General features: G+C 51.2%; 1 protein-coding gene across 2 annotated transcripts; it reads left to right on the top strand.

Moving 5' to 3' along the window:
- The first annotated feature begins 739 nt into the window (after positions 1–739).
- On the top strand, positions 740–14,423 carry Abcd4 (ATP binding cassette subfamily D member 4). 2 transcript variants are annotated; one of them, XM_021634150.2, is made up of 19 exons: positions 740–894; positions 2,565–2,683; positions 2,806–2,933; positions 4,048–4,187; positions 4,798–4,914; positions 5,234–5,359; positions 5,890–5,940; positions 8,628–8,722; positions 8,960–9,081; positions 9,161–9,252; positions 9,390–9,479; positions 11,234–11,442; positions 11,581–11,672; positions 12,120–12,156; positions 12,473–12,522; positions 12,795–12,847; positions 13,111–13,187; positions 13,742–13,857; positions 13,989–14,423. In XM_021634150.2, the coding sequence occupies exons 1-19, from the start codon at positions 857–859 to the stop codon at positions 14,055–14,057; spliced, it is 1,821 nt and encodes a 606-aa protein (XP_021489825.1). In that variant the 5' UTR covers positions 740–856; the 3' UTR covers positions 14,058–14,423. The 2 variants fall into 2 exon arrangements, with proteins under 2 accessions (XP_021489825.1, XP_060243845.1); XM_060387862.1 differs by lacking the exons at positions 740–894; positions 2,565–2,683; positions 2,806–2,933; positions 4,048–4,187 and having other exon boundaries at positions 5,239–5,359.
- Positions 14,424–18,908: the final 4,485 nt, after the last annotated feature.

The following is an 18,908-nucleotide window of genomic DNA, read 5'->3' as shown; positions in this document are numbered from 1 at the left end:
TAGAATCACAGACTTGAGCTGCCATATTTGGCTGGAAATTTGATTTATGTGTTTATTTTTGTAGTGGTGGGGACTGAACCCAGGGCCTTATGTATGCCAGGCAAGCCCTTTACCACTGAGTCACAGCTACCTGACTTAAAAGATCACCCTCGAGTGAGAGAGAACGTCCTGGAGAGATGGCTCAGCGGTTAAAAGCCCTTGCTGCTCCGGGGACTCCGGGTGCCCTCTTCTGGCCTCTACAAGCACGAGGCACTCACGTGGTACTCAGAGATACAAACAGGCAAAACATCCACGTGCACAAAATATATTTTTTTAAAAATCATGTAAATCGTGCCGGGACCAGGGAGCTGGCTCACCCGATGAAGGTTCTTGCTGCCAATCCTGACAGCCTGAGTTTGTTCCCTGGGAGCCCCATGAAGGAGAAAACTGACTCCCCAAAGTTGTCCTCTGACTTCCACACTTGTGCCCCGGCTCGCAGTTCCCGTGAACACACACATACGCGCTCTAAACAGATATGTAATTTTTAATTAACCAATTAAGCAAATTAAAGATAGCTCTGGCTTCTCTGGGAGAAAAAGTGACATTCCGAGCTACCGGTGGTCAAGAGAGACCTCCCAGACCCAGAGGGGACGCTCTAGCCGCCCGGGCAGCTCTGTAATCGCTGGTTACGCTCTTGCTCTTTCCGGAGAGCCTGTGCTTCCGGGAGCGGCCGCGGTGCCGCTCTATCCACCACGTCTCTGTGGCCGCCGGAGCCCCTCCCCTTTCCCCCCGGGCGGGGCCCCGAGCTCTGCGGACTCTGCCCGGGACAGGCAGCGAGCGGGCTGACCCCACTGCCTTGCCTGTCGCGTCCCGGGTCATGGCGGTCCCGGGGCCCACGGCCCGAGCTGGCACCAGGTGAGCAGGACTAGTGAGGACGTCCGGGCTGGAAGGGATGCCCCGCCTGGGCAGGGGGGGACGGGCTGCCGTCCTGGCGCCCCCGCAGGGTCCTTCCTCGCTACTGTCCTTTCAGTTCTCGCCCTTTGGAACCCCGACTGCACGGAGCAGTGTTGACACCGCCTCACTCTTGGTACCAAGCGGGACACCCCCTCTTTTGGCATCTTTCTTCCTTGGTTCGCATTCTCAGTCCCAATCCGCTCCTCTCACACCCTCCTCTGTACATTTAGTTTTTTCAGACCCCCTTACGTTAATTGTTACGTTACCTTAAAATATATATTAGTTTTTATTTCATGTGAGTAATATGTTGTGATTTTTGAAAACGGGGGGCGGAGCTTTTCAAACTGAGCATTGGGTTTTTGAGGTCATCCACGCTATGTGAGTTTTCACTTCTGAATGTGATCTGGTGTCACCCCGGTAACCCTATTTTGTTTATTTCCCTAGTAATGGGTGCCTAGATTATTTCCAGTATTTAAAGCGCCACAAAATATACTGTAATGAATATTCCTGCAGTTGTCTCTTGGTAGATACCGGTGATTTTTCTCTAGATTATTCACCTCGAGATAGGATGCTGAGCCGTACTTAATTCTACAAGCTTTTGGAGTGGTCACAACCAATTTAAACTTCCTGACAGCAATATAGAAAGGTTCTGGTTTCCCATATATCTAACAGTACCGTTTAGTTTTTCTTTTCCTAATAGGTATCAATCTGATGTTTGTAAGATAGTATTCTACTGTGCTGAATTTATTTTTATTCTATTCGTGTGTGTGTGTGTGTGTGTGTGTGTGTGTGTGCATGCATGTGTATGTGTGATATGTGTGCCATGACAAAAGTATGAAGGTCAGGGAACAAATTTTAGGAATTGATTCCTTCCACAGTGGGATCTGGGAGTGGAATTCAGGCCTTAGAGACAAACACTGAGACATCTTGTCACCCACATTGTGCTAATTTAATACATTTGTTTGGTCTATGGCTTGTCCCTTTTATACACTGACTGTTTATATCTTTTCCCCACTTTCCTATGAAATATCCTGACTTGGAGGTGGTCCATGCTTTTAATCCAAGCACTTGGGAGGCAGAGGCAGGCAGAACTCTGAGTTCAAGGCCAGTCTGGTCTACAAAGCAAGTTCCAGGACAGTCAGGGCTACACAGAAAAACTGTGTCTTGAAAAACAAATCAAGACAAAACAAAAGAAGAAAAAGAAAAGAAAAAAAGAAGCATCCTGAGTTGCAGAAATTCTTTGCATGCTCCAGATTGTAATTCCTTATAAATTTCACTCTGTAAATGCCTTCTCTCGTTTAACCAAACTCCTTGGCATTGTGTGAAGTAAAATACTTAATTCTACATTAAGCAATTTAATTCTGTATAGTTGGCAGGTTTGGAGTCTTATTTGAGAGCAGTTTTCCCACTCCATCATTATCAAGGTATCTTCATTAAAGTATACATATATTATCATTTTCGACATTAGCAGTATCACTTTCACACTGATCTCTGTCCTACCATCTTCCGCATTCGTACGTCATTCTTTGTGCAAAGCCTGGACCCTCTGCAGAACAATGAGACTCAGCTCCCTACCTCCTGTAAGGCTCAACTGTCCCCTGAGCCTTCTCTTCCTGTCCTGACTTCTGCAGGCCCAGGTTAGATCTGCAACTTGTCCAGCGGTTCCTGAGGATACAGAAGGTGTTCTTTCCTTCTTGGTCATCACAAAATGTCTTAATGTTCATGACGCTCTTGTGTATGGCCCTCCTGGGTGAGTGACTGGGTTCTGGGGGCTGGGGAGGAGCCTGGGTCTAGGATTCCTTTTCTTGTTTATGGCTGGAGGAAATGTCTTTACTTTCCCCTTTGATTTCTGGCTCCTCTCCCTCCCCACAGAGCAACTGGTAATCTACCAAGTTGGCTTGATCCCCAGTCAGTATTACGGGGTCCTGGGAAACAAAGACCTGGATGGATTTAAGGCACTGACTTTCCTGGCCGTGGTGCTCATTGTCCTCAACTCCACCGTAAGGACTCTCCTTTTCCCTGTGGGACCCCCTTCTCCAGTCTTCTTGTGGGATGCATGCTGGAACTTAGTGTTCAGGAAGCAGGAACGAAGCTCTGGGTGTGTTTCTGTCGCCTTCTGGGAATTAGAGCTATGTTTTCCCTGAAGGTCAGAACCCGAGGTAGGGCCTTGATCTTGCTGCTGGCCTACTTAGGATGAACCTTCTGGCTTAACGTTCAGTAGAAATAGTCAAGGTCCCTTCCCCTCCCAGAACTCTCACTTCCGGTTGCTGAGAACATTTTAACCCCAGGATCTGCAGCCAGAGAGCTGCTACTTCTCTGTCAGCTGAGGCTGTCACTCAGCCCAGAGTGGTGCCATGTCTGCAGCCTTCTCACGTGCTTTTTTCTTTTCCAGCGCTGCCTTCCACTCCTTGAGTTGGCAACAGCCTACTCGTGTTTCAAGATCTCTTTATCGGCAGCACCTCCCTTGAGTCTTGCTCAACTTTCTTCTTGTTTCCCCTGTCAAATTCAACCCTTTCTCTGTGTGTGCTTGCTTTTTGAGTTGGCAGTTGCTGCCACGCTCAGCACACCCTTGTTGTCCTCTAATCATTGGCAGGATTGCGAACTCCTTGTCATTTCCCTAATGCTTAGCGTGAGGCTCTTCAAAAATGGCAGGTGACGTGTCAAGGCTCTACCAGCCTGACGACCTCTGTCGGGCTAGGCTGGGAGTTCCTTGGGGTTGCCCTTTCTTGTCCTAATGTGTGTGCTTTCAGTCAGTAAAACCTAAGACAAGTGGAGGTCTCTTCCATGCTTGGGGACACAGAAGGAAGACCATAAATGAAGCAGGCCACATGGTTCCCTGCCTCCCGAGGCAACTCTGCTCCCAGTGTGAGGCATGCACTGCGGGAAGGGACTTAAGGGGCTTGCCTCCTTGAGGTTGTTGAAGGAGTAGGCATTTGATGAACGGGGAAGGGAAATCTCGTGACTTGAAGCCTTAAGAGGGAAACGCACTGAAGCGATGAGAGCGGATTCTGCCCCATCAGCGGAAGCTCCTGCCAGCTCTGAGCTTTGAACCTAGTCTTACCGAAAGCCATCTCTTCCTCCCCTCCCTCTGCCCTGCCTCCCTCCCTCGCACAGCTGAAGAGCTTTGACCAGTTCACCTGCAACCTGCTGTACGTGAGCTGGCGGAAGGACCTCACGGAACACCTGCACCGCCTGTACTTCCGGGCCCGCGTGTACTACACCCTCAACGTGCTGCGGGACGACGTTGATAACCCGTAGGCATCCCTCTCAGTCCTTGCCGCCCGCTGAGTGGCCCATCCGAGTACCTGAGCCCTGCAGACCCCTGGCCAGGACTGTGGAGGGAAGATGTTCTGTCGCAAGGCCGTGGGGCTGAGAGTAGGGAGCTGAAAGAAGGCAGTCGGGAGCAGTTCTCTTTAGTCCATTTCCTATCTTGGGTTGGAATGAGGCAAGTGAAGCATCCTCTCCGGGATGCGCAGCCAGGCAGACAGGGCAGAAGAGAAAGAAAATTGCTGGTGCTGTCTGGGATTCAGCTGCCTGTCCTATCACCTCCCAGCCCCTTAAGTTCAGCCTCTTACATTCAGTAAGCCCCACATTCCTCTCCTGTACAGTGAAGATCAGAAGAGTTCCCATCTCAGTGGATGTAGTGAGGAAGGAATAACCCTGTTTCTGTCAGGCATGGGGCCTGTCCAGTGTCTCCCGCTGGGAATAGGAGTCAGTGTGGTTCTGGTGGTGAGGCGGGGCCTTTGCGATCTCTAGAATCCTGGTCGGAGCCTAAGGACTAGTTGTCTGGGTCCATGTAAGTCAAGGTTAGAAGTGGAGGTCCCCAGCTCGCTAGGCTCAGCCTCTCTGTGTTGTTGGCCGTAGGGACCAGCGAATCAGCCAGGACGTGGAACGGTTCTGCCGGCAGCTGAGCAGCGTGACCAGCAAGCTCATCATCTCCCCCTTCACTCTGGCCTACTACACGTACCAGTGCTTCCAGAGGTGCAGGCTCTCCCTCCGGGGCCATCCTCCTCCCCAGCCTGGTGTTTACCCTGAGTCCCCCACACGGAGGGCAGGTCAGGGTCCAAGGGAGGCTCATCTTTCCCACCTGCACCCCGGGGAGACTTCCTAGCTCCCGTGCTCATGACCCTGCCCCCTTCCCAGTCCTGTGATAGTTCACTGACAGCGATCCGGGCTCAGTAGCTTTAGGCAGGTGTCAGGGTCACAGTGATGGAACAAGGGCTACCCGACAGGGATGAGGCAGGAGTGAGTGAGGTTCATTCATAACCTCTCTCTCCCACCCTTTCCCTCTGCCTTTCAGCACAGGCTGGCTTGGGCCTATGAGCATCTTTGGATATTTCATCCTGGGTACCATGGTGAACAAAACTTTGATGGGTCCCATCGTGACAAAACTGGTGCAGCAGGAGAAGCTGGAGGGGGATTTTAGGTGTGTCTTCTTGCTGAAGGTTGAGGGGCGGGGTGAGACTGTACTGATCTCATGGAGGAACAGCTGTCATGTGCCTCTCGAGGTTTCTGTTCCCTCATTTCTGGAGTGAACGATATGCTTGTCTGTTGAAAGAGCTGTGGGAATTAAGGGGATGATGCATGCAAAACAGTGAGAAAGGTGTGGGCTGGCTATCACCAGCGTCTTCTGGGGGCCTTTGCACATGCTCGTGGTCTAATTGCCCTGTCTCTTGGGCCAGGAGCTGATCAAATCCCGCCCCCGCCCTGTGCGTCTTGCCTCGGTTGAGCTAGGCCTGGGGGAGGTGGCCCCGTAGGCAAGAATGCACCTGTTCCATTCCAGAAAGCTGATGTCAGCACAGAGCTGCTGCCCCACCCAAGCCTTGAGTCTCTTGACAGTCCAGGGAAAGGCATACAGTGTTGAGATGGAGCTGGGCTCTGTGTGATGTGGGAGTGGGCGGGCTTCCTCCCCATCCAGGGCTCCCCAGGGCACACATTTCCCTTCTGTCTGTCCAGGTTCAAACACATGCAGATTCGAGTGAACGCCGAGCCTGCTGCTTTCTACAGGTGAGTCTGGTGGAGGAAGCCCTTCTTCCTTCTGGCCACAGTAGGCAGCAGGAAAGCAGAGATAAAGTCTACAGCCTTCTTGGCGCTGTAGAGCTCATCACACTTTGCCGGGACCCTCTCCCACCTTTCTCACTGTCCTTAGGTAAGGGTACTGCTTCTGATGGCCTAGTCTCAGTGGCCTAACACAGGGCCTTAAAATGGCCCAAGGAACAAAATGAGTGCGTAGCTTCATCTTGATTGAGCTCTTGCCTTAGTCCCCTTTCTCGTCTGAAATAGCTTCTTTTTGTCTCTGTAGCATGGTGGGGTGGGGTAGGGGGACAGGCTCCACACAGAAGGCCATACCTGCTCCCCACCCTTGCTGGAGCCAGGGGCCTGGCGTTTCAGCCTTGTGAAGTCTCTCCTCTCCTGGACCAGGGCAGGTCCTGGTGTCCGTGTTCGGGCTGGTAGCATAGGCTGTTTAAGAATTGAATTATTCCTTGGATTCCCTGTTTCTGGGGTGAATTTAATAAATAGCCCCAGCTCCCTTGCACTTAACAGTCGTCTCCACACTGAGACACCAGGAACCCTATGAGTCAGAGATGAGCCAGATGGCCATGGTGCCTCACGCCTCTAACCCCACCACTCAGGAGACAGGAGCAGGCAGATCTCTGTGTGTTCAAGGCCAACCTGATGTACATAGTGAGCTCAGGCCAGCCAGGGCTACAGAGTGAGACCATCTGAAAAGAATCTGAGCTGGAGTCTGGTGGCGGGGTGTGCCCAGGGATGCATTTGCTTTGAGTTCCACGGCCTCCACTGCTGCAGGTCCGGCCAGGTTAGCTCTTAGAGCTGCAGACGGGCCCTCTCTTTCTGAGAGCTGCCGAGAGAAGTTCTGCATGTTCCTGAAGCCTTAAGTTACCGCCTCTGGAGAGATGCCACTTGACTCCCTTAGCGGGCACGCCTGTTTGTTGCCATAGTCCTGAGGACGCATTTGGTCCTCCATATTCTAGTGGTTAGTGAAGAATGTGGTAAGGCCATCTGTCCTGGGTTCCTTCAAGACAGAACTGTTTATCTACATCAGTGCTGGCTGATTGCCGGCATGGAGTCTGCCCCAGAATGAATGCTCCATTTCATTTGTTTGATAGTGGTAGCTCTTGAGGTTGGGGGTGTAGCTCAGTGGTAAATCACTTGCCTAGCAGGCACACTTTTCTGAGCTCTGTAGTCCCCAGCACTAACACTAACAACAATAATAATGGCTCTCATTTATGGAGGGTCCCTCATGTATGTGGCACTTTATATTAAAAAGCTCTAGGGCCAGAGGTGTTATTCCACTGGTAGAATGCTTGCCTAGCATGCCTGAGTCCCTAGTTTCCATCCCAGTACCATGTAAACCCGTGTGGTACCACATGTCTGTAGACCTACCATTTAAGAGGGAGAGGGAATTCAAGGTCATCCTTCGCTACATAGAAAGTTAAGGGCTGAACTGGTTTCATGATACTGTCTCAAAAACAAACAAACAAAGAAGGACACACACACCCCTTTAAATGCAATTGCCTTTAATTCTTTTAAATTTATTTATTTGTTTAATTTATTTATTTGTTTAATTTTGTGTGTGTGCGCGTGCCTGCTGCTGTCATCAGGGGTCAGGAGAGGGCATTGATGAGGTCCTCCGAAGCTGGAGTTACGAGCAGTTGTGAGCTGCCTGATGTGGGTTCTGGGACAGCATGCCCTGGAAAAGAGCAAGTGCTCTTAATAATTGCTAACAGCCCTCTGGCCCCTGGCTCTGTAATGGGTAAGAGCACTTGTTGCTTTTGTTGTTTTGTTTTTTGTTTTTAAAAAAGCAAAACAAAACAAATAAGCAAAAATACTGTCTCCCTGTGTGTCCCTGGCTGTCCTGGAACCCACTCTATAAATAGGCCGGTCTCAAACTCATAGAGATCTGCTTGCCTCTGCTTCCCGAGTGCTGGAATTACAGGCGTGCACCAATACAGTGGGCTAAGATTTTCTAAGATTTACTTATTTTATGATCATGAGTGCTTTGCTGGAATGTATTTCTTTGCACCACATTAGTGCCCATAGAAGAGGCTGTCAGATCTCGTAGAGCTGGAGTTACAAGCAGTTGTGAGCTGCCATGTGCATGCTGGGAATTGAACCCAGGTGCTCTGTAAGAGCAACAAGTGCTGAGCCATCTCTTCAGCACCCTTCAATGGAACTTAAAAAATATATTATATATACATTGTTCAGGCAGCATGTACACCTGCAGGCTAGAAGAGGACACCAGATCTCATTGTAGATGGTTGTGAGCCACCATGTGGTTGCTGGGAATTGAACTCAGGACCTCTGGAAGAGCAGCCAGTGCCTTAACCTGTGAGCCATCTCTCCAGCCCTCAACGGAACTCTTAAATCACATTCTAATTTACTATGTTATTAGTTCAGTTTTAAAGTAAGAAAAAGGGTATGAGAAGCTTAAGTAACTGTTATTTTAGTTGAAACCAGCCAGAGCTTTGGATTTGAACCATCCCTGGCCAACTTGAGTTCCTGACCACAGAGTGGACCGTGGGGCTCAAGCTGTGGGCTTATGGAAGAACGCGTCTGAGGCTAGGATCATTTGGACAGGCGTGGCCTCTAAAGGGGGCTGTAGTGGGAGCAGAGGTGTCCCAGTCCCATGGAGTCCCTGCGGATCCTGTGAACACCCCATCCTTTTTCTTCAGAGCTGGGCTGGTGGAGCACATGAGGACAGACCGCAGGCTGCAGAGACTCCTTCAGACCCAGAGAGAGCTGATGTCCAGGGAGCTCTGGCTGTACAGTAGGCAAAGGGGCCCTGGGAGCTGGCACCGGGGGGTGGGGGTGGTCCAGTTAGCAATTCACATTTACTGAAAAGATGAACCAGGGGGAGCACTTGCCTTTGCTGTGGATATCCTAGGGGAACGAAGATCTGGATGGAGCGTGACCTTACTTGGCTCATGGCTCCCCGTCCCGAGGGTTGTGTCCCCTGCAGAACACGTGAGTGTGTCCTGGGTCTCACGAAATCTGTCTCCTACAGTCGGTATCAACACCTTTGACTATCTGGGCAGCATTCTGAGTTACGTAGTCATCGCGATCCCCATTTTCAGTGGTGTCTTTGGAGACCTGAGCCCCACAGAGCTCAGCACCCTGGTCAGCAAGGTGAGATTCCGTCTTGATAAACCCCTACACTGTGGCCCGGCGCCTGGGGCCTCCACTCACTGCTGTCTGCCCTGACCAGAATGCCTTCGTGTGCATCTACCTCATCAATTGCTTCACCCAGCTCATCGACCTGTCCACCACGCTCTCAGACGTTGCCGGCTACACGCACAGGTGAGCAGAGCGTGCGCCACTGGAAAACGCTTAACAGGGAGAGGACAGAATCCCACTGTGGGCACGAGACAGGAAGGGGTTTCCCCTTCACCGGGATTCCGGAACCCGTCTTAGGTTCTTTCTTCTTTCTTGCCCAGGATTGGAGAGCTTCAGGAGGTCCTGCTGGACATGTCCCGAAAATCACAGGACTGTGAGACCCTCAGCGACAGCGAGTGGAATTTGTGCAAGTGAGTACGGAGCCAGAGTGTGGGTGTAGGAACGCAGTGATCACCAGCTGGCTTGAACTTTGAACCCCTCCTCCCAGCTTGGTAGCAGGGTTATAAGGAGTAGGTGGGAGCAACCTCCATGTTTGGTCAAGTACATTATAATTGAGTCTCTAGCAACCACACAGAAGCCAAGGATGGCAGTGTGTGCCCATAAGGCTAAGGCAGGATGGTTGAGGACAGGCAGATCCCAAGGGTTCAGTATCTACTCAGCCTTGGAAATTAGTGAGGTCCAGATTCGAGAGAGACCCTTTCACAAAGAAGGAGCACCTTTGACATGACTGCTGGTATCACATGCAAACACACACACACACGCACACACACTTGCATGTGCCACACAGAACAAAAAAATAATGTTTTTTAAAATTAAAAAAAAAAAAAAAAAAAGAGTCTAAACAGCACACTCCTTATCTCTTCTTCCTAGTGTGTCTTCTGTGGTCCCGAGGTGTTTCTGATTGTCCTGTCCTGCGCCCTTCTTCTCTTTTGTCTTTTGTTTGTCCTTTGAGACAGGGTTTCTCTGTGTAGCTCTAGCTGTCCTGGAACTCAGCCTGTAGAAAACGCTGGCCTCTGTAGAACTCACAGAGCTCCACCTGCCTCTGCCCCCGCCCCAAGTGGTGGGTAGGGTTAAAGATGTTTGTTGCCACACCCGGCATCCTGGTCCATCTTGTCGGCAAATTACTTAAGTGTTCTGAGTGTCATTTTCTTTGCCTCTAAAGAGGGCTATAGTGAAATCTTCCTCCTCAGAAGTAAAGATTAGATATCGTCCTTGGACAGTGCTTGGATGGTGGCCACTTAGGAAGCTTTCAGAAATGGACTGTGGCTGAGTGTGACCCACGCCTCCAATCCCAGCACTCAGGAGGCTGAGGCAAGAGGATCTCTGAGTTCGAGGCCAGCCTGGTCCACACAGCAGTTCTAGGAGAGCCAAGGCTACACAGTGAGATCTTGTCTCAAAAACAACAACAAAAAAGAAAATAAACAAGACAAATAAAAGCCCCACAAATATAAGAATGAAGCTGTATAGCCCGGGGCAAGTCACTTGGCCACTGAGCTGTTTCCTTTATGTGCCAAGCTGGTCAACATTTACCATTCATGGGTGCCAAGACTGGTTAGGATCTATAGGGAAGGGCTGGAGAGATGGCTCAGAAGTTTAAGAACACCGGCTGTTCTTCCAAAGGTCCCGAGTTGGATTCCCAGCAACCACATGGTAGCTCCTACCATCTATGGTGAGAGCTGGTGCCCCCTGCTGGTGCGCAGGGACACATGCAGGCGGAATGCTATACAAATAATAAATAAATACATATAGTGCCCCAGCTCCATTGCCATGTTAGGCTGCGGTGCTAGTATACAGCCTGGCTTAACTGACAGGAAGTTTCCCACGGTTCTGCAAACTAGGAACTCAAGGTGTAAGTTAGAGTTGGTGAGGCTGTTCCCCCAAGGCAGCTCTCCTTGGCTCACAGAGGGTCACTTCCATGTTTCTCCTCACTTGGTCCCTGTGCATTGCCCTGTCCCCGGGGCCCACTGTAACAGCGTCATTTTAACATTACCCCTTCTCCGCATGCTTTTACGCTCCGGGGCAGGAGGACTGAAACGTCTGTGTATGCTCTGAAAGGCCTACTGAAAGCCCTAAGGCCCCTGAGACAAAGGTGATCCCTCTAGGCCAGCACTCACCTTGTCCTACTCACATGGCCTGTCTTCCCACCTCCCTTCTCTGCCCCCAGGGTCTCAGGGTGGCCGACAGCAGAACCATCAGACACAGCTTTTCTGCTTGATCGGGTTTCCGTCTTGGCCCCCTCCTCAGATAAGCCCCTCATAAAGGACCTGAGCCTGAAGATCTGTGAGGGCCAGAGCCTGCTCGTCACAGGCAACACGGGCACCGGCAAGACCTCCCTGCTTCGGGTGCTGGGAGGCCTGTGGGAGAGCGAGAAGGGTGAGCCAGCCCCCGCCCCTGCCTCCAATGCGGCCTTGGCCCTGGGTGGGCAGTGTGGTGGGGGAGGGTGAGATGGAGAGAAGAGGCAGTTAACCTCCTCTGGAGGTCTCCCAATGGAGACTTCTGTGGGCCCCGCAGGCTCAGTGCAGATGCTGGCTGATTTTGGGCCCCACGGGGTGCTGTTCCTGCCACAGAAGCCATTCTTCACTGATGGGACACTTCGGGAGCAGGTCAGCAGGGTCAGGGGTCCGCTCCTCCAACCTCATGCCTCCTGCCTACAGCTAGGGCTTCTAGCAGTGTCATGGGCCTCAGGCCCTAGAAGGAAGGGCCAGTAAAGTGCCAGTGCCTTTGAACTCCCAGGTTCTGAGAACACACTGTGCAGTATTTATGGCTGAACTCACACCCACTTCCTAGGGTGTCTAGCCAGTGGCCCCATGTGTTTATTGGGCACTGAAGTTTGCCCTCGGGAGGCTCCAAGACTCTTGCAACACACTCCTGAAGGTTGCTGTTGCCCCTTGGCTGCACCTATATCTCCTACTAAACCCGCAGGCGGGTCCCAATTCTGCTCAGGTGGGAGGGGCCTGGCTTCTGTGGGTGGTTCCTAAGGATGCTAATGGTGGAGCTGAGTGCAGCTGTCTCTCCTTACCTGCCTTAGCCAGAGATGCTCTTGCTTTCAGGTGATCTATCCCCTGAAGGAGATCTACCCTGACTCAGGTGAGCTGCCCCTCCTCAGCTCCTGGCTCTCATCTCAGTTGTCCCTGCTCTGCCTGACTGGCCCTCCCCTGTGCCCGCCGAGGCCGCTGGTTTCAGGCTGGGCCTTATCCTTTAACTGCTCGGTGTTCTGGGGTCCTCTCTTTGTCCTGTCTTCCTTTCCTGAGGAGAGACACCCGCTGGGGAAGGGAAGCAGGTCTTCCCTTCGCAGGCCCTATGCCCTCAGGTTTGTTCTGGGAGTCTGCCCCTGCCGTGATGCGTGCTGTCCACCCCGGCCAGCCTGAGGCCCTGACGTGCTGAAGAAGCCTCTGTGTTGCAGGTTCTACCGACGATGAGAGGATCGTGAGGTTCTTGGAGTTGGCAGGCCTGGTGAGTAGGACAGGGGCCCTGAGGACTCAGGTCCGCCTGAGAGCCCCCCCACAGGTAGTTGCTGGCCAGCAGAGCCACTACCATCTCTGGGCCCCTGGAGTCGGTCTGCTTTTTCTTGTCCCAGTACTCCAGCCTAAGCAGTGCGGGTGACAACACCCACCAGGACACGCCACTGCGGCATCTGTCACAGAAACATTTGAAGGCGGGGAGCTAGGCCTGCAGAAAACACGGGCGGATGCTTGTGTGGACTTTGTGCCCTCTGTCTGTTCCAGTCCAGCTTGGTGGCGAGGGCAGGAGGTCTGGACCAGCAGGTCGACTGGAACTGGTAAGGACGAGCTACTCCGGGCAGCTCCCCCATGGGGCCTTTGCAGGGGGAGAACGGCTCCTGACTCCAACAGCCAGGCTTTGGGCTGGCCCACCAGTTTAGCCTCTCGGGCGTATTTGGGCCTCGCCTATCATGTGGGTAAGGGGGAGGGCCTCTGTCCCAGGGCCAGCCTCTGTAATGAGCTGGAGTCTTTCAGGACCTAATCTTGGCAAAAGCCACGCTGCTGCCTCCCTGCAGGTCTCCCTGCTCACTGCTTCTTCTAGGTATGATGTCCTGTCCCCAGGGGAGATGCAAAGGCTGTCATTTGCCCGCCTCTTCTACCTGCAGCCAAAGTACGCAGGTGAGGTGCACACCGTGGGTGCGCACGCGTGCCGGGCGCTGTGTGTGCTCACAGGTACCCGCAGCGGGAGTTCACGGCCAGCCACGCACACCTGTGCACGGCAGGGCACCCCTGTGTCCCCTGCCTGTGCTGGGCAGAGCGTGCCACCTTGGCATAGTCCCGAGACTGTAAGCGCCCATTAGCAAGCTCCCTGCCATGGCAGCCTCAGTGAGAGGTATTGTGAATGTAGCTCTTGGGAGTCTGCCAGAGATGAGGGGTATCCCCCGAGCTGTGCCTGGCAGGGGTATGCAGCTGTGGTAGGTATGGACTCTTCTGAAGACAGCCTTGGCAGTCCTGGGTTGTTCAGTCTTGGGGTTCAGCTGAGACACCCGAGCCGTGCTCATGGGTGCTTTCTCTATCCTGGCATGGCTCTCTTGGACGGCCGTCTCCCTGAGGCAGGGGTCCTATAAACCAGGGTAGCTATCAGTCCTCCACACCCCCAGGGTGATCATGGGTTGGAGGAGTGACAGGGGAAGGGCAGATCTGTGATCCTTGCCACCACGTGTTGCCATCAGTGCTGGATGAGGCCACCAGCGCCCTAACGGAGGAAGTGGAGAGCGAGCTTTATCGAATCGGCCAGCAACTGGGCATGACGTTCGTCAGTGTGGGACATCGGCCCAGCCTCGAGAAGGTACCCAAAAAACCCAAAGGTGGGGTCTGGCCGGGACCAGAGGCCCCTCAAACATGAGGCGTTGGGTGGCGAGGGAGTGGGTGACTGCCCTGGCAGCCGTCTGCCCTCAGTGGGATAATGGTGTCTTGCAGTTTCACTCCTGGGTTCTGAAACTGTATGGAGGAGGAAGGTGGGAGCTGACCAGAATCAAAGAGGAATGAAGCCATGGCCAGGAACACACCAGGACAGCCGAGCTCTGGGCAGGCCCACGGTGCCCGGAACAGACCAGGAAGACTGGGGCAGGAAGGGGCCTCAGGTTCATCTCAGGTCCTACACAGGAACCCTAGCAGCAGCCTCGGGCCCTGCCCAGGGGCGGCCCTTCGGGGAGCACTAAGGCCTCCTCCCCAGTGCTGCTGCCATGATTTTTGCTGAAGAAAACTAAATGAGCTGTAAGAAGCGAAGGGTCAGAGTGAGAAGAGCTATGGGACTCAAGAAAGCTGGCGAAATTCCACAGTGATAGATTTTTTTAAACTTGAATTAACCATTTAAATTTTGTAAGTTTTTAAATAAAGAATAAATATTTTAAATGTGTGGGTTTTATTTTTTCCTTCCACTGTAGAGTGATCTTTTTGATTGAGTCTCCAAAAGGTTGAAGGTTTGAAGGTGCTCCTTCCTGCCCTACGCCTGCCATCCTTTCCACTCAATCTGTGTCCCTCCTGTCCACCACATGGCCTGGAGAGGGCAGAAAGTGTGGCCAGTGCCTGAACCACTGACCCTTGGGACCCTTTGTTATCTTTTGTTTGTTTGTTTCATTGCTGGGGATTGAACCTACAGCCTTATGAATCCTAGCCAAGTGTTCTGTGACTGAACTTTATTACACACACATTACCCCACCCCCTCTATCTTTATATCTAACACAGAAGAAAATAACCCCTTCCTTCTTACTAGCCATCTCAGTTAGGGTTTCATTGCTGGAAAGACCAAGGCAGCTGTTGTAAAGGAAAACATTTAATTGGCTCATAGTTTCTGAGGTTCAGTCCATTATCACGGTGGGAAACATGGCGGTGTGCAGGCAGACAGGGTGCTGGAGGAGCCGTGAGTTCTACATCTTGATCCGCAGGCAACAGCCACACTGGGCATAGCTTGAGCATATAAAACCTCAAAGCCCACCCCCACAGTGACACACTTCCTCCACCAAGGCCACACCTCCTAATAGTGCTACTCCCTGTGGGCCAAGCCTTCAAACACGCAAGTCTATGGGGCCAAACCTATTCAAGCCACCACACAGGCTAAAGTAAAGTCAGTGGATTTTGTTTTTCCCACAGACAAATCGATATTAAGGAATGAGAAAAAAAATTAAGCCAAGTGTGGTGGTACACACCTGTACTCTCAAAAGGATGGTAACATGGGATCATGAGTTTAAGACTCATCCGGGTCACAGAAAAAGACCCCTATACATTAAACAGGCAAACCCAGAAAGCATAAAGTTATGGAGCCCAAAGCCTTTTTTTTTTCCTTTTGCCAGATTTCTGTAGTGTGTGTGTGTGTGTGTGTGTGTGTGTGTGTGTTGTCACAGTGCTGGGGGTTGGGATGTTCTTAATGTATTTTATTTAAAATTATTTATTTATTTATTGTTTTTCAAAACAGGGTTTCACTGTGTAGCCCTGACTATCCTGGAACTTACTCTATTTACCAGGCCGGCCTGGAACTCAAAGATCTGCCTGCCTCTGTCTCCCGAGTGCTAAAATTAAAGGCATGCATCATCACCCAGGTTTTTGTTTTATTTTGTTTTGTTTTGTGAGGCAGGGTCTCACTATGTAGCCTTGGCTAGTCTGGAATTCACTATTTAGACCAGAATAGTCCAAAATTTTGACCAGTTCTGGCCTTGAACTCAGAGATCTGTCTGCCTCTACTTCCTGGTGCTGGTATTAAAGGCTTATGCCACCATGCCCAACCTGGATGGGACCTTTAAAAAAAAAAAAAAGAAAAAAGATTTGTTTGCATGTGTGTTTGCATGTCAGATCTCCTTGAACCTTTACAAGGGCCCTGTGAGGTGGTATCATGGCAGAAGAGTCTGCCATACTTGGGAAGTTGAAGGTAAAACCTTGAATCTATTAACCCCATGTCTTTTGGATCCGTCTGGCAGTCTTCCCATCTTTGGGCAGCACTGTTTCCATGGAAGATTATTACCCCTGGGCATAGGCATAGGAATCCCCAGATGAGGGAGGACTCTGGGCCTGGCTCAAAGGTTTGTTCCCTGCCTTGTCTTTCTTGTCCATATCTACCCCTTCACAGAGACTTGCTCCTTTGTCACACATGGAAACCATGGGCAGACTTATTGCTGAACCATAGCACTTTATGGGAACAAAACCATGGGATATGGGTGAAAGAGCTCTTTGAAGAAGAAGGTGAACATATCCTATGTCTATTACTGTTCAGCTCAGCACCTGTCTTAATGGTTTCTTGGTTTGTCCATCTGACTCCTGTGTCACTGCAATTTCACTGAGCTGAGACACTTTAAGATTTATTTATTATTTATACAACATTCTGCCCGCACACCAGATCTTCCTATAGATGGTTATGAGCCACCATGTGGTTGCTGTGAATTGAACTCAGGACCTTTGGAAGAACAGTGAGTGTTCTTAACCTCTGAGCCATCTCTCCAGCCCGATGAGGCAGTTTTTTAAAGGTGTGTGTGTGTGTGTGTGTGTGTGTGTGTGTGTGTTGAGTGTATGCTATGTGTACATGGTGCCCTCGGAGACCAGAGAGGACAGCAGATGCCCTGGACCTGGATTTACAGGAGATTATGAATCACCTGATACATGCTAGGAACTGATCTAGGTCCTCTGGAAGAACAGCAGGTGCCTTTGACCACAGAGCCATCTCTCCGAGCCACTAAGCTCCTTTTTGTGAACCACTTCTGCTTCTGAGCAGGTTCTGACCCTGAATTTGATCCCTAGCACCACACACAAACCTGCTCTGCTTCACCCATCAGGACTGATGATAAGCTTTGATTTGCCTCTGAGTCCCTCATGATCACCTTGTGCAACTCCCCTCCCCCAGGCTTGGAGAAGCCCCAAACCAAAACAAGAGGATGCTGGGAGGTGGTGGCTCACGACTTTAAACCCAGCACTCAGGAGGCAGAGGCAGGCAGACCTCTGAGGTCAAGGCCAGCCTGTTCTACAGGGTGAGTTCCAAAACAGTCAGGACTACACAGAGAAACCCTTGTCTTAAGAAAGAAAGAAAGAAAGAAAGAAAGAAAGAAAGAAAGAAAGAAAGAAAGAAAGAAAGAAAGAAAGAAAGAAAGAAAGAAAGAGGAAAGAAAGAAAGAAAGAAAGAAAGAAAGAAAGAAAGAAAGAAAGAAAGAAAGAAAGAAAGAAAGGAAAGAAAGAAAAGAAAAGAAAGAAAAGAAAAAGAGAAAGTAGGAGAGTGTTTTAGTTACCTTTGTGAAGAAATACCAGAACCAAAGCAACTCATAAAAGAGAGCATTTAATTGGAGGCTTGCTTGCAGTTTTGGAGAACACGTTTCGTGGCAAGGAGCATGGTAGCAGGCAGGAATGGAGCTGCAGCAACAGCTGAGAGTTTACATCTGATCCACAAGCAGAAGGCAGACAGACAGACAGACAGATTGAGCCTGGTATGGGCTTTTGAAACCTTCTAGCATGCCTCCTCCAGCAAGGTCCCCACCTCCTATTCCAAAAACCGCTGGGAACCAAGCATCTAAATATATGCCGGGACCTTTCTCATTCTAAACACCACAGAGGTGAAATGTCCATCCGACGTACTTCAGGACAGCTTGTGTCCTCTGCAGCTTAACACAAGGCCACCTACCTCATCATTCTGAGGAGGGCAGGGAGGCCTGCAGACAAAGGAGGCCACTGGCTTTTTGACCAGAATGTGTCAGGTGAGTAACGTGGTCATCAGAGGCCTAGTGATTAGAGACAGGGTAGGGGACAGGTTCTCATACAAAGATGTCACCTGCTGAGTGCCAGGTTACAGTGGTCTCCACCACACCTGGCCTTACTTGAGAATTGAGGTCCAGCGTTCCCAACACCCCTCACTACAGCCATTTCAGGTATTGACATCTGGCGCTTGTATGCCTCCTTACTAATAACTGATGGGCCAGGTGCAGTGCCCCAGGGGTGTCTGGGAAGGCAAAACACTGCACCTCTCGTGTACCAAGAGAAAGGCCCTAAGGCCACAGTGGGGGAGGGGGGTTGCAGGTGACACAGAAGGCTGGAGAGGCCAGCCAGAGTGAAGCAGAGGTCAGGTCCCAGTGGTCTCAGACACAGACCTCGTCTCTTCTGTTACTGCTTCCTTCTCCAAGCCACAGGCCTCAGGAGTTCCTGCTTCATCCCTATTCCCTGCCCCCAACCAGCCTCCTCCTCATCTATCCCTGCCAGGCCTGTGCAGCAGCTCTGATAGGCCTCATCAATCAGTCCCTCCTTGCCCTTTTTTTATTACTTCCGTGCACTTCCTGAAGCACGCAGCTTTCTGTGGGTAACCAGTGGGCCTTCGGCCTCAGCGCCTTACCCCTTCCAGGGGTGGAGTTAAAGGGTCTGTGCCTGGGCAGTAGTTCTCTTCATTCTGCCCTGACTGGGCTTGGCCATCTGCCCTTCCTGCCCTGCTTTTCCAATACTGTTTATCTGAAGACCAGTAGCCAGCCCCCCGACTCCCGTTGATTGATAGCATCCATGCCCCTGCCTCTGCCCAGGCCCACGGTGATTGTCCAAAGGATTGCTAGCATCTCCCAAGCATCACGGGTGTCCCAGTTATCTGTCACCCAGAACCACTTAGGGATGGAGCGGCTGCCAAGGGTACCCTCGGAGCTCAGACCTTGGTGTGGTGGTTTTGTGGGACTTTTCCCAGGGTCCTTCCTTCTCCCTTCCAGAATATTCAATTTATAAGGCGTGTTTATTTTTTTTTTTGATATTAGCACATAGCTATAGAGCCCAATTTGGTCACTGTACCCTGGATCCGGATCTGGCTTTCTGCTTTGCTTTCGTGCTTTCCCAGGTAGAAACTATAGCAAGCATTAGGCAATTGTGTTTCAATTGGACTGTCCTGAGGAA

Source organism: Meriones unguiculatus, chromosome 7, assembly GCF_030254825.1.
Source record: "Meriones unguiculatus strain TT.TT164.6M chromosome 7, Bangor_MerUng_6.1, whole genome shotgun sequence".
NCBI lineage: Eukaryota > Metazoa > Chordata > Mammalia > Rodentia > Muridae > Meriones > Meriones unguiculatus.
This window is presented reverse-complemented; position numbering and strand designations above follow the sequence as displayed.

Bases quoted from the DNA above. Each gene is read 5' to 3' on its own strand.
- Abcd4 (XM_021634150.2), top strand. From the start codon at position 857: ATGGCGGTCCCGGGGCCCACGGCCCGAGCTGGCACCAG. The intron at 4,188-4,797 runs GTAGGCATCCCT...TGTTGGCCGTAG, and splicing joins CGGGACGACGTTGATAACCC to GGACCAGCGAATCAGCCAGG. The intron at 9,253-9,389 runs GTGAGCAGAGCG...TTTCTTGCCCAG, and splicing joins GTTGCCGGCTACACGCACAG to GATTGGAGAGCTTCAGGAGG.